This window comes from Rhinopithecus bieti, unplaced genomic scaffold, assembly GCF_001698545.2.
Source record: "Rhinopithecus bieti isolate Rb0 unplaced genomic scaffold, ASM169854v2 scaffold_22165, whole genome shotgun sequence".
Classification (NCBI taxonomy): Eukaryota; Metazoa; Chordata; class Mammalia; order Primates; family Cercopithecidae; genus Rhinopithecus; species Rhinopithecus bieti.
In genome coordinates, this window is record NW_016810977.1 from 2,203,159 (window position 1) to 2,216,474 (window position 13,316).

General features: G+C 43.8%; 1 protein-coding gene across 2 annotated transcripts in view; it reads right to left on the reverse strand.

The window, feature by feature from the left end:
- The window catches only part of ANKH (ANKH inorganic pyrophosphate transport regulator), a 164,324-nt gene that overhangs the window by 45,071 nt on the left and 105,937 nt on the right, over positions 1-13,316 (reverse strand). For both annotated transcript variants that reach the window (XM_017893309.1, XM_017893308.1), the window contains exons 3-4: positions 6,069-6,187; positions 3,455-3,538 (exon numbers count right to left, since the gene is read on the reverse strand). In XM_017893309.1, the coding sequence (XP_017748798.1) occupies positions 3,455-3,538; positions 6,069-6,187 (203 nt within the window). The remainder of the gene's footprint in view (positions 1-3,454; positions 3,539-6,068; positions 6,188-13,316) is intronic.

Consider the following 13,316-nt stretch of genomic DNA (forward strand, 5'->3'; position numbering starts at 1 on the left):
TTCAATGGTACAGTCTCTAAAGCAAGCTTCACAATGTATTAACTTCCCTGTCCTGCAAAAATCAGAGAATCAGCCCAGCTTTTGTCTAGAGTCCTCCTGGGATCCAGTCATTCCAAAGACCTCACAAGCATACTGAGAAGAAAGGTAGGACAATGCCTATTCCTGAGCTACATCAACCTTAATGGCCAAGTATCAATGGAAAAAACAAGCTGAAGCACGTAAAAAGCAGGACTGCAACGGTGGGAGGGCCGGTGGGAAGGAGTGTGTGACTGAGGAGGGGGTAGTCAACAGAGAGAAGATCAGGGAAGCTGCCTGCTGCGTTTAATGGCAGGAAAGTCATTAGTAAGAACCATCTAGGTGGACTGATGGGGGTGGAAGTCAGCCTCGAGTAGGTAGAGAATGAAAGGGAAGTGAAAAAGTGAGTAGAAGCCACCCACCCAGGAAGTTTGGCTATAAAGTGATAGAGAAGTGTAGCTAAAGAGTTAGGTGAAATACACAGGAAGCTTCTTGTTGCTGTGTTAACATGGCAGAGATTTGAGCACGACAGGACAAGTGAAACGATGCATGAGAAAGCAGGGAACAAGTTCCTGAGAAAGCAGCACAGGCCAGGACCCAGAGGAGTGGCCCTGGATGGGGGGAGGGACACCTCACCTCCTCCCTTACAATGAGAAGAGAATGGGGAGGATGCAGGGCTGGAAGGTAAGTGTGTAGGTTTGTTGGCTGGAAGGTGATGAATTTGGTTGCTGCAACTGACTCTGTGAGGTGGGAAATCAGGTTATAAGTTGGGAGGTGAGAGGCAGAGAAACACCCTCTGAAATAGTTCCTACAGAGTCAGCAGAGGTGAGGGATAAGATTGTGCATTTACAGTTTGATCAGTTTGTTCCATGGTGTAACCTTTTGCAGAAGCACCACAGAAGTGGAGGAAGATGCGTAACACAGGGTTGGTTCAGAGGAATTTTCTTGGAAGGCTGAGATGAAAAGGTAGGAGATAAGGGAATTTACAGGAATGCAGGGGATGTACACATTATGATCTGACCAGTCTTGGAATGTCAGCTGACCTTGAAAGGCAAGGGCTGATGATAGCAGAGGAGTTACAGGATGGAAAGTCTGAAGACGGCAAACAACCTTGAGATTTCTCACCTTGATATCAAGCAAGCTAAGAAGGTCCAGGTGACCAGGGAATAAAACAAAAACAGCAATATGTTTTCACAAATCCCTTGGCAATGACTGACTGGAACATATAACTGTTAAAATAATGACGGCACAGAAAAGCACTGCATGTTTGCACCAAACCAAGAGGTTTTTCGTACTATTGTGTGAAACCCATTAACTTAGTAAAACTTGAAAACAAAACAAAACAAAACAGCCCCCCCTCCCTCGAGAATTGGCATTGAAATTTGAGGCATTATAAATGATTTCCATTTTATGACTGGTGATTGGTGATTATGTGCTATTTATGCCAAGGTGGTATTTCAAAGTACTTTGCATGGAATCTATTTACTCATTACCAACTTAGGTATGTTTTCATACCTAACAAATGTTTTCAGGTAATAAGCACAAGCCTGAGGGTAAAACACTTTAAAAAGAGAATTTATTGTCCTAGCCAAAGTGTGGTAGGAACTCAAGCAACAAGGTTTAAAATAACTACACCACCAGGCACAGCCTGAAGCCAGATGGCATCTGAAGTTGGCTTCCACGCTCCCACTAACCAGATCTGTTTATTCTGAACTTGCAGGCCTTCCCTCAACAGGCAAGGGCCAGGATCAGGTTTAAAACAGAGGAGGAAAATGGCTGTAGGTGTATTGGCAAAGTCTTTTTCAGAGATACGCTTTTCTTCTTCTGTCCTTGGATGGCTACTATGTTTATTTCAGGCAAAGTTAAGGGTTTTTTTTTTTTTTTTTTTTTTGCCTTTAAAGAAACACACATCTACAAATGTGTACTCACAAATGCTCACCAACTTGCTGATGCCAGTGTTTGAAATTAGAGAGGCTTACTGAATTTCAAATGAAGTGATTAGAGTGAATAAGGCAGTCTAGTTCATCTCCCAGAGGATACAGACAGTAAGACTGGGACAAAATTCTCTACTCACTCTTAAGAAACTTAACAAAGACATACCAAAGAATGATGGTTGGTAGTATTGCTAGTATTTACACACACACACACACACACACACAATGTGTTAGTAGAAATCCATTTAAACTACTTATAATAGTGATCCATGGAGTAAACATAATTAATCTGAAAATTACTGGTCTTTATACTAACAGTTCAACGGTAGATTATTTCAAGAAGGTGGCTAAGAGATCAGGGTGTTCAAGAAAGGAAAAATGTGTGGAAATGTTCATAGAATAGAAATGAGACTGGGCGTGGTGGCTCATGCCTGTAATCCCAGCACTTTGGGAGGCTGAGGTGGGCAGATCACCTAAGGTCAGGAGTTTGAGACCAACCTGGCCCACATGGAGAAGCCCCATCTCTACTAAAAATACAAAAATTAGCCGGGCATGGTGGCAGGTGCCTATAATCCCAGCTACTCAGGAGGCTGAGGCAGCTACTCAGGAGGCTGAGGCAGGAGAATCACTTGAACCTGGGAAGTGGAGGTTGCAGTGAGCCAAGATCATGCCATTTGACAACAGTGAAACTCCATCTCAAAAAAAAAAAGAAAAAAAAGAAAGAAATGAGAATTTGGAAGGGCATGTAGAGATATAGTCTAACCTCCTCCTCTATGAAGAAATCATTCTCCCAAATCCCTGACTGTAGGAACTTAGTCTAACTTATAAATCATAGGAATTCAATCTAATTTTCCACTAAAATTGTTCATGCGCTATCCTTGGTAAAAGAAGAAAGGACAGAAAGCCAGGGCTGAGTGCCAGGGCTCAGAGAATTGGACCCAACAGAGAGTGGGATGTAGGCCTTCTTCTCAGACAGCGTGGAAAGGTAGCTGAATCAACTTCCTGGTTCTTTCTACATGTGGGGAAGTGACCTGTGAATGGCAGCCCTGTATGGTAACAACAGAGGATTATAAGAACATTTAAGAATAATTCCTAAGGGCCCTCTCTCTAGAACAGAGTGACAGACTTCATAGTGTTAAGCCACGTAGAGGGCACACCCAGGCAAGTGCACAGTGACCCTAAGACATGCCAAAAGGTACTAGGCATGACTTTAGAGTCATCTCACATGCATGCTCTTTAAAAATAAAGGTCAAAACCCCTGTATTTAAATTTAAATTCTTACAACTGGTATTCTAGCAAGATTATACATACTTTTATTACAGCGAGTTTCCTTTTCTCATTCATTTAACAAATATTTATTGAGGTCCCTATGTGATATAACAGTGCTGGAAAACCAGGTTGAATGCAGAATGTACTGCACAGTGAATGAATGTAAATCACACATCAGTTACACATGCCAGAAGGTGACTCCGAGGAGCTCTGATTGACACACAGACCATATTTACCTGAGCTATGACATCTGAGATTGAGGCACATCCCACCAGGAAACTGTATTTGTGTTTTAAGAGAATGCCAGCATGGGTCCATGCCTGCCAGAAAGAAAAGAATTTGGCATGAGATACACCTTCAGGATTATGCTGTTTCTGGTTGATGCGATTTACTGGACATTCCTGAAATACACTTTATAGCCCCTCAAAGCCTTAGCGCCAAGGTCTGATAAATCTTTGGTTGGTAAAATTACTGTAACTTGATCTGGTGGCTGGCTCCACGTTAGAGTTTTCCAGTGGAGTGAAGGACTGCACGCAGGTATTTATTTAGCACCAACTGCATGCAGACTAGTGTGCTATTAGGTTTGTATGCCTGGCAGGAAAGCTGAAGGAATACCAAGAATGGAGGAAACGCAATCTCTCTCTCTCAAGCATCTCAGTCCCAAAGCAGCATCCTTCCCACGTGATGCACGTCACCATGAGGGCTCTCATTTGGGTCTGAGTTATTACAGTCATTACCGGCGCTCACTGACTGATTAGGGTCTACTGTTTTCTTGCCTTCAAGTTTGGGCAGGATCTGACCTGACACTTTGGGAGATGAGGAGGAAGGTGCTATGACGGCAGCAGATGAAAAGCCCGGGGAACAGCAGGTCTGGAGAAGGTTTCAAGTTCATGACGGGCTCTGTTTAAGGATCATTCTTCTTACCTTCAAAGTTGATTTGGACTGACACAGAAATGACATTTCATCTGAGCTACGCACAATGCGACAAGCAGGGTCTATTCCTCAGGTCCCTATCAAGACTTAGCAGAGCAACAGCTAATTCCCTGCCCATCTGCAAATCACGGCTGTGGGCTGGCTTTGTTGTCTGACAGCCACCATATAATAAGCTTCCTGGCTTTAAACATTCTCTCTCCAACCAATACATCAGCGCCATGCTGCCACGGGTGAGGGGTTGGGGAGGGAAGAGTTGATCTGGTCCTTATAAATGTTCATTATTTTCATTTTTATTAGCCATCTCGTGCTGTTATGCCAGGGTTTTTGGGGGAACTTACAGAAGAAACATGGAAGAAAAGGGTACCAATTACAAATGCTCTGGTGTTCTGTTTGATTTCAGAAAGTCTCTTATGGCAAATAAATACAGCTGAAGGGACATAGACTACCAGGTCCTTAAGAATCTGCAATTCACTTTTACTAACAGTCCTGAGTTCCTGGAATTCACCGTACAACTGTAATTCTTCTATGTGTGTACAGTCCCACTTCCAACACAGCTTGGAGGACAGACCTCAGAGCAACAGCATGGACCTGGCCAGGAAGCTGGGCTTCGACACTTTAGGGATGTCAGAAAGGCCACTTCCTTCAGTTCTCTAACTGGGCTACCACCAAGGGCTGGTTCAGGCACTGCAGGGAAGCCAGTTATGCACTTACATCATGCATCTAACTGCATATAAACTTGAGGTGGGGGTGGTAAAAAACTATACAGACTAACATATTTTTAAGTCTCCTTCCAAGAATAATTCAAAATGGAGCCAAAGGAAAGGGTTTACTTTCCAGCACTGGACCTTATTGGAAAACATATACATATATCTATGTTTTTCGTTTTTTGCTAAGTCTTTTTTATATTTATAAGACAGCAGAAGAGAATGAAAGCACTGTTTAAGCACTCCTCAGTATCATGACAAAGAATTTATGGAAGTGGGCAGCCCTGAGCTAACGGGGTAAAGCTGGTTATTAAAATAATGAATCCCTGCCAGTATGTTCAACAGATTCTTACTCTGAAACTGTGGGTGTCTGTGCCACACAAGTGGTAAGTTTATCAGAAAGTGATTCTGATCCTTTGATCCTGAGTATATCAGAAAAGAACTGTGTATCTGCATCAAAATTTTCAAATGGGCTTTCCTGCCACCTACCAGAACTTGTGGCAAAATTAAATAAATTGACAAGATGGACTGGTTAAAAGTTAACAGACAATTGGAACCTGAATACTCTGCTGGTGGTATAGCTGCTATGAAAATCAGTCTGCTAATTCCTCAAGAAATTAAAAATAAAATTTCCATATGATCCAGCAATTCCACTTCTGGGTATATACCCCAAAGAACCAAAACCAGGGACTCAGGTATTTGCACACTCATGTTTATAGCAGCATTACTCACAAGAACCCAAAGGCGGAAGCAATGCAAGTGTCCATCAGCTGATGAACGGATATACAAGATGTGGCCTAGACATTCCCTGGAAAGTGACTCAGCCTTAAAAAGGAAGGAAATTCTGACACCTACGACTACATTGATAAACCCTGAAGACATGCTCAGTGAAATAAGTCAGTCACAAAAGGACAAGTGCTGTATGATTCCACTCTTTTGAGGTATCTCAAGTAGTCGAATTTCTAGAGTTACAAAGTAGAATGGAGGTTGCCCAGAGCTGGGGAGGGGGCAGATGAGGATTACTGTTGAATGAGGACAGAATCTCAGTTTTGCAAGACAAAGAGTTCTGAAGATTGGTTACACAACAATGTGAATGTACTTCTTGCCATTAAGCTGTACACACAAAAATAGCTAAAATGGTAAATTTTATATTATGCATATTTTACCACCAGCTAAAGAAAAAGAAAGAAAGCCAATGATCTTCTCTACTCACCATTGCATCCATGAAAGGAAAGGCGGCGAGGTACAGGAAGGCCCTTCTCGTCTTGCTCCCCACCGACTCGTCCACATGGTGCAGTTTATTGATAATGTAGTATCCTAAATCACTATAAGCTGCAACGGGTCGAAAGGCATATGTGGAAATATTTAGAAAAGGATATCTTTATATTCTTTTTATTTCAAAAGCTTAAAAACAATTTTAAATGTATTTGTTCGTTGCAGAAAAATGAGATATGCAAATAGAAAAAAATGGTCTATAATCTCATCCCTCTACCCAGAGTGCGTCACAGCCAACGCTCTGGGTTCTAATCACCAAGCTATTTTATTGTTCTGTGTTTTAACATAAAAATGAGATTGTATCACACACACTCTTTTGTAAACCATGAACATCTTTCCACGATATGCTTCTACATTTTATTTCTTTGAATTCCCTTCAATGAACTGAATTTCTTTTTGAGAGTTTGCTGAGTATCAGCTTGCCCAGTCTCCTCCTGTTACACAGTTAGGTGGTTTCCACCATTTTGATACTACAAAAGAATGCTTGGTGGCTAGGTTTGAAGCTAAATGTTTACACATATTCTTAATTATTTACTAAGAGAAAATTTCTAGATGTTAATATGCCTTTCCATAAAACTTTAAAGCTACCTTTTTCACACTTGCCAGTTCTTTTATTTCACTTTTTGGGAAGAGGGTGGCAGCTTAGGGTATAGTCCTGCATGCTGGAAAATGACATTGCGGAGGTGCTTTTGTAGTCCTTCCAATATCAGAATTTGTTACCAGTGACTAGAACATAGTAGGCAGTAAGCCAGTACGGGCTGAATGAATGCATATGTGTCAGATAGGAATAGGGAAGAAGGAGAAAGGTCTCCTAATGTATTCGTCAGGAATCCTGACAGATCTTATTACCAAAGGTTAAATACAATATTGAGCTATTTTTTTACCTCATTGATAGAGGTTTAGATTATATATAAAAATAACAGGCCAGGCAAGATGGGTGACGCCTGTAATCCTAGCATTTCAGGAGGCTGAGGTAGAAAGATTGCTTAGCCTCAGAGTTCAAGACTAGCCTGGGCAACATAGTGAGACTTGGTCTCTAGCAAAAAAAAAAAAAATTTTAAATTAGCCAGGCATAGTGGGACATGCCGGTAGTCCCAGCTACTTGGGAGGTGGAGGCAGGAGGATTGCTTGACCCCAGGAGTTCAAGGGTACAGTGAGTTATGATCGTGCCACTGTCCTTCACCCTGGGTGACAGAGTGAAACCCTGTCTTTATAAGAAAGAAAAGAAAAAAGAAGAGGAGAGGAGAGGGGAGGGGAGGGAAGGGGAGGGAAAAAAACAAAAGGAAAGGAAAGGAAAGGAAACAGGAAAGGGAAGGGAAGGAAAGGGGAAAGAGAAGAGAAGGAAAGAGAAGGAAAGGAAAGGGAAGGAAAGGAAAAGACAGACAAGAAAATAATAATCTTCATGTTTTTCACAGTGTCTTATGAATGTTGTAACAGTAGGTGTGCCTACAGTTTTCATTCTCTTACAACTATGGATATTAGAGGTGTGAGTAAGTGGTTTCAAGAGGTGGGAGGCTGGAATGACTACAATCTTCAGAGAGCGAGGTGGGACAGGTCGAGGAGAGTGCAGGAGGAAAGCTCCTAGTCCTTCCAGGCAGGGTAGAGGTGAACAACCAGAAGGTCAGCTGCCAGGTGAACAAAGGTGCCAGGTGTCATGGTAGCAGGGCCATCAGAACCACTGAGGCATCAAGAAGAGAAATCCAAGAGAGGACATGTCACGTGGCAGAAAGAAAACAGACCTGGGAAGATGGGATTAGTTATAGCAAGGGACATGGATGGAAGGAGGCAGCTGTGACGTCCCTGCCGTTTGGATCAGAAGCTGTGCAGAGATGAAAAGGGGATTAGTAGAGGTTTGACCTGGGAAGGCAGGGAGGGAGAGCTCCTGTCTGATTTTTGCAGCCAGGTAAGAATTGCATTCAGACATGAGCTAAGCTGGCTTAAACACAAAGCCAGAATGAAGATGTTACTTAATCATACAAATGGTCTACTTTGGGTGCTGAACTGTGGAAATTTTGTTCAAAGTTTATTGTTGCCGCTGCTGTTTATTTGCACATGTGTTTTCATTCAGTGAACAAATGTTCACTGTGCAGGGATCTGCAAGGAGACCATCCTGACCTTGCCCACATTGCTGTCCCCACACCCACCTCTCAGCTGAGGCCACTGGCAATGGTAAAGGCAGCTGTGCCAGGCGAGTAGAGCAACGAACACAATGCCAAGTGCAAGAGCACGGGGCTGGCTAGGAATAGCTCATGAGCTCAAATCCCCCGGTGAAGGTTACGGCCACTCTAAAACACCAGCTGAGGGGACCTGACTGCTGTGGCTGAAGCTGGGGACTATGGAATTCGTGAAAGGGCGGTGTTATAAGCTGAACTATGTCCCTTCAAAATTCAGATGTTGAAATCCTAACCCCTGGCGTCTCAGGATGTGACCTTATCTAGCAATAAGGTCACTGCAGATATAACTGGCTAAGATGAGGTCATACTGGAGTAGAGTGGGCTTTCAATCCAACGACCGATGTTCTTACAAAACGGACATTCAGATACAGAGATAGATGCACACAGGGAGAACGCCATGTGAAGATGAAGGCAGAAACCGGGGTGAGTCTTCTACAAGCCAAGGAATGCCAAAGATTGCCAGCAAACACCCAGAAGCTAGGGGAGAGGCCTGGAAGACAGTCTTCCTCATATCTCTCAGAAGGAGCCACCCCTGCAACACCCTGACCTCAGACTTCCAGCATCCAGAACTGTGAAACGCTCAATTTCTGTTGCTTAAACCACCTGGTTTATGATACTTTGTTACGGCAGCCCTGGAACACAGGTACAAGTAGCTTCTGAGAGAGGGAGAGAGAGGCTTATTTTCATGTTAAACTCTGGGGTGGCAGGAAGATCAGATGGGACATGTGAGTTTCAGCAGCTGAGAGCAGGGCATGCAGTCTGCTTGAAGTACCCAGAAATACAGAGATCAATATACATAAGCTTCCCCCTGCTGAGAAGAAAAAGAAACTCATCTGAGGAAGGGCAGCCCCTTTAATTATCAGGCCTAGAGATGCACTGAAATGTGACTATGTGTGACAGCGGTCACGTCTCACTCCCACCTTGAGCTAATAATGACCTTGAAGCCACTTACTATGTGGGCTCCAGATGAACTGATGCCAAGTAGCCATAAAATGCCATATGCTGGACACCACAATCCATACCCTATACCGTAAATCAATGAGTATTCCCGTCAAGCGACTTCGTGTCGGCCCGTTCCTTGTCCCCTTTTGCCTTTTTTCTTTTGAGACGGAGTCTCGCTCTGTCTCGCCCAGGGTGGAATGCAGTGGCACAATCTCAGCTCACTGCAACCTCCACCCGAGTTCAAGCAATTCTCCTATCTCAAGTAGCTGGGACTACAGACATGCGCCACCACACCTAGCTAATTTTGTGTTTTTAGTAGAGGTGGGGTTTCACCATGTTGGCCAGGCTAGTCTTGAACTCCTGACCTCAGGTGATCCACCCACCTCAGCCTCCCAAAGTGCTGGGGATTACAGGCATGAGCCACTGTACCCAGCCCCTTTTGCCTTTAAAAACCTGCTTGTAACAAAGGTTGAAAGGAGCACTCCCCAAGGCCACTGGGAAGTGTGTCCCAGGTGGCGATCCTCAATCTTGGCCCAAATAAACTCTCTATATAATTTAACCTCAGTTTCTTAAATGTAGCTACTTATTACAATAGTTTAACAGAAACATCAAAAACCATGCCTTCATGCAGAGTAACAGGGCTAAACATGTAATATTTACAGGGTCTAAGGACTGCTGGGGCATTTGCCATCCATTCTCCTGGGGATGAGCCCAGCCCAGCTTTCTGGTTCTGTGGGAAGGTGTCCCCAAACTCTTGCCTTCTTTAGCATCCAGGGCTTGTCCTAGCTCCCTGGGTTTCAGAGTACTGTGGGACCTATGAAGCTTGAGGCTGCCTTTGCTTCTTTTAACTTCTTTTTATTTCAGTCTCTTCCTCTTTCAGTTACTCCAGGAGAAACCTGAAGGCCATGGGAAGAAGCTTTTCCTCCCAGGTTTTCTAACTTCCTTCTACACTTCCCCTACATGATAGAGGAGTCTGATTATAACTACAGAGGTTACTTTACCCTGGGAGCTGTGAGTAGAAAATCCCAACAACTGTTTTCACCCACTCTCTTGGGGTGACTCCCTACCTCCCATGCCCCTGAGCTATTTCCAGTTAGAGCTATTAGGGGGGTGAGGGGCAGGTAATTTGTTTAAAGTGCTTTGCATAGAGTCCATAATTACCAGGCTAGCTGCCTTAGCAATATTTAGCAACCTTCAGTTTCTATAAACTGACTTACCAAGACTGTTCTAAAACAGCTTGTATTCCTTATGAAGAGCAGAACATTACAAAAAAAATTAAACAAGGTTTTTGAACAGATGTAAACAAATTTTATGACACTGCAACAGCAAGAAGACAGTGACTTGACCTGTTTACAGGTTGACAGTTTTGACCCTCCTAAACAAGGGACACAGAAAGTGCCCTTCAGATTCACGGGTCCACTGACCTCAGCCAGCCAGGGCCATGGGCCCTTTCTGAATCAGTGGTTCTCAAACCTGTTCATCCAGGAGCTATTACAAACCATAAAATGTCAGTATTAACCGAAATAAGTCTAGATACATTTTTCCACATCCAATAGGCAAATTTGAGAACCATTATTCTAATTCAAATTCCCAAGTTCTCAATGTTTAAAAGTCTCACAGGTGCTGTTACTGACCCACTGTGACCAGCTTGCGAGGCTTTTCATGGGAGCAGGTAATTTCACCCCAGTGCTTCTAGGGTATTATTTCCAAGGTATGTGTGTTTATATGGCTGATAGGCCATATTTAAATCACTTCAATAAATACGTGTTGAGTAACTTGTATGCATCAGGTACTACACACACTAACACAGCTGTGAAGGGGACAGTTTCCTGCATCTGGGCTGGGATACAACATTTAATATCACCCATCTATAATCTATACTAGGCAACACGTGTCCAGTGTTGGGGATGGGAGGCATAAATATCACATAGGTCTTGAAGAGATACCATAAACCCATGCACAATGTAAGTAAAGTAACTGTGAAATTTTAACGCAAGAACAAGAATTCTGTCTCACCGGCATCAAGACTTGGTGGAGTGGGGTTCAGAATAATTTATTGCAGGAGATCTGCTTCTTTCTAGAGAACATTTCTTATTCATGTTTGAATTCTCAGGATCTAGCCCAGTGTGCTGATCGAATAAATGCTGAAATCCATAACCCCTAAAAGAAGTGACTGGGAGGCTGGGTGCGGTGGCTCACGCCTGTAATCCCAGCACTTTGGGAGGCCGAGGCGGGCGGATCACCTGAGGTCTGGAGTTCGAGACTAGCCTGGCCAACACAGTGAAACCCCGTCTCTACTAAAAATACAAAAATTAGCCAGGTGTGGTGGCAGATGCCTGTAATCCCAACTACTTGGGAGGCTGAGGCAGGAGAATCACCTGAGCCTGGGAGGCAGAGGTTGCAATAACCCGAGATCACACTACTGAACTCTAGCCTGAGTGACACAGCAAAAAATAAAGAATAAATAAATAAATAAGTAAGTAAATAAAGTGACTGGGATATACTGGTAGCAAAAATATCCCTGAGTCTTCCCTCCTACTTATATCCCCACTCTTTGTCACATGATTTGGCAGCTCCTCATACCAAAAGTCAGGGTCTGTTCCCTACCCCGTGAATCTGGGCTGGCCTGTGATTTGTTTGGGTCAGCAGTGTGGGTGGGAGTGACGGTGGGCCGGTTCTGATTCCTGGCCTCAGGAAGTCATCAGGTGTGTTTCTGTCCCTTCACCTGGAGCATCACCACAGCCGTCTAAAAGAGCCGTCTAAAAACGCCCAGGCAAAGCTAGTGGAGGATGAGAGACTATACGGAGGAGAGCTCAGCTGTTCCAACAGAGGCCATCTGGGTTGGCCGGATGTTTGCTAACAAGGAGCCCACCAAGGTCAGCAGAGCAACCTCCTGACCCCCAGTTGACCACAGAGGCATGAGCCTCGTCAAATTCCAAAGATCCACCCAGCCAACCTATAGTCTTGCAAACAAAAATAAATGCTTGTGTTTTAAGCTGCTGAGGATCGGGTGGTTTTCTACATGGCAATAAATTGTAAGACTATACTGACACTTTCTGTTCACTCCTAGCACCCTCGTTGGTTTAAATTATGGCAAATTATACTAATTTACTCTTTATAGAGCTGGTTAATAACCCATGAATAATGGAAAAGTTTGAAAAGAGAAGTCTGGCAAACAGAACTGGGCCAGAAATTACTTCAGTGGCTCACTGGAAGGGCACAGGAACATGCAGTTTTGTTCCCCTGAATTCTGCTGCCTACCCAGGCAGCTTCAGAACATGGCAAGGGCCTCACAGGTCACTGTTAAGAATAAACGTGTAAAGAAAGTTAAAATCCACAGCAGCGGTTTCGACATCTTCGTGAATTAGGAGGTTAGGCAATACTAATTTCCATGCACACGAAATTAATTTGGACCCAAATGGGGTCAAATGCAAGGTCAGCATGCTTTCCTCCATGCACCACAACCACTGGCCTAAATGAAGGTGTGGTGATGGCAAACCCTGGGCTCTGTACTCTTGGTTTCTGTTTTGTAACTGAATCTAGCAGGACAATGCAGTTTTAAAAAATGGTGTCTATGACAGATCATGGCTCTAGTTAAGCTAAAAAAGAGATACTTGCAGCTGCTCAACAAGGGCCAAGAAACACTCCCAAGGCTTGTGCACTTTGGGTATCTCGAGCCAGGCTATGGGTGTGCACAGAATGGACAGTAACTCTTGTCCGGTAGACCTTCTAGACTTCAACTCTCTCAATCCAACACAATTCCAAGTGTCTGCTCTATTGGCTTATTGCACAAGGTTTGGCTGGGTGGGAAGAGTTGCTGGACACATTCTCTGGGGCCATCTCTCCCTCGCAATCTCCACCAAGCATTCCCAGGGAAGTGTCTGAGTGGTCAGTGGAATCTACCCCAGCCTTGTCTGGGGAAATCCATTACCAAGTGCAAAGTTTTCAAAGATGGGAGAATGCCTAGCTCAATAGTGGGGTCAAGAAAAAAAAAAAGAAAGAAATGTAAGGAAAATAATTCCTTTTTTTTTTGAGACGGAGTCTTGCTCTGTCGCCCAGGCTGGAGTGCA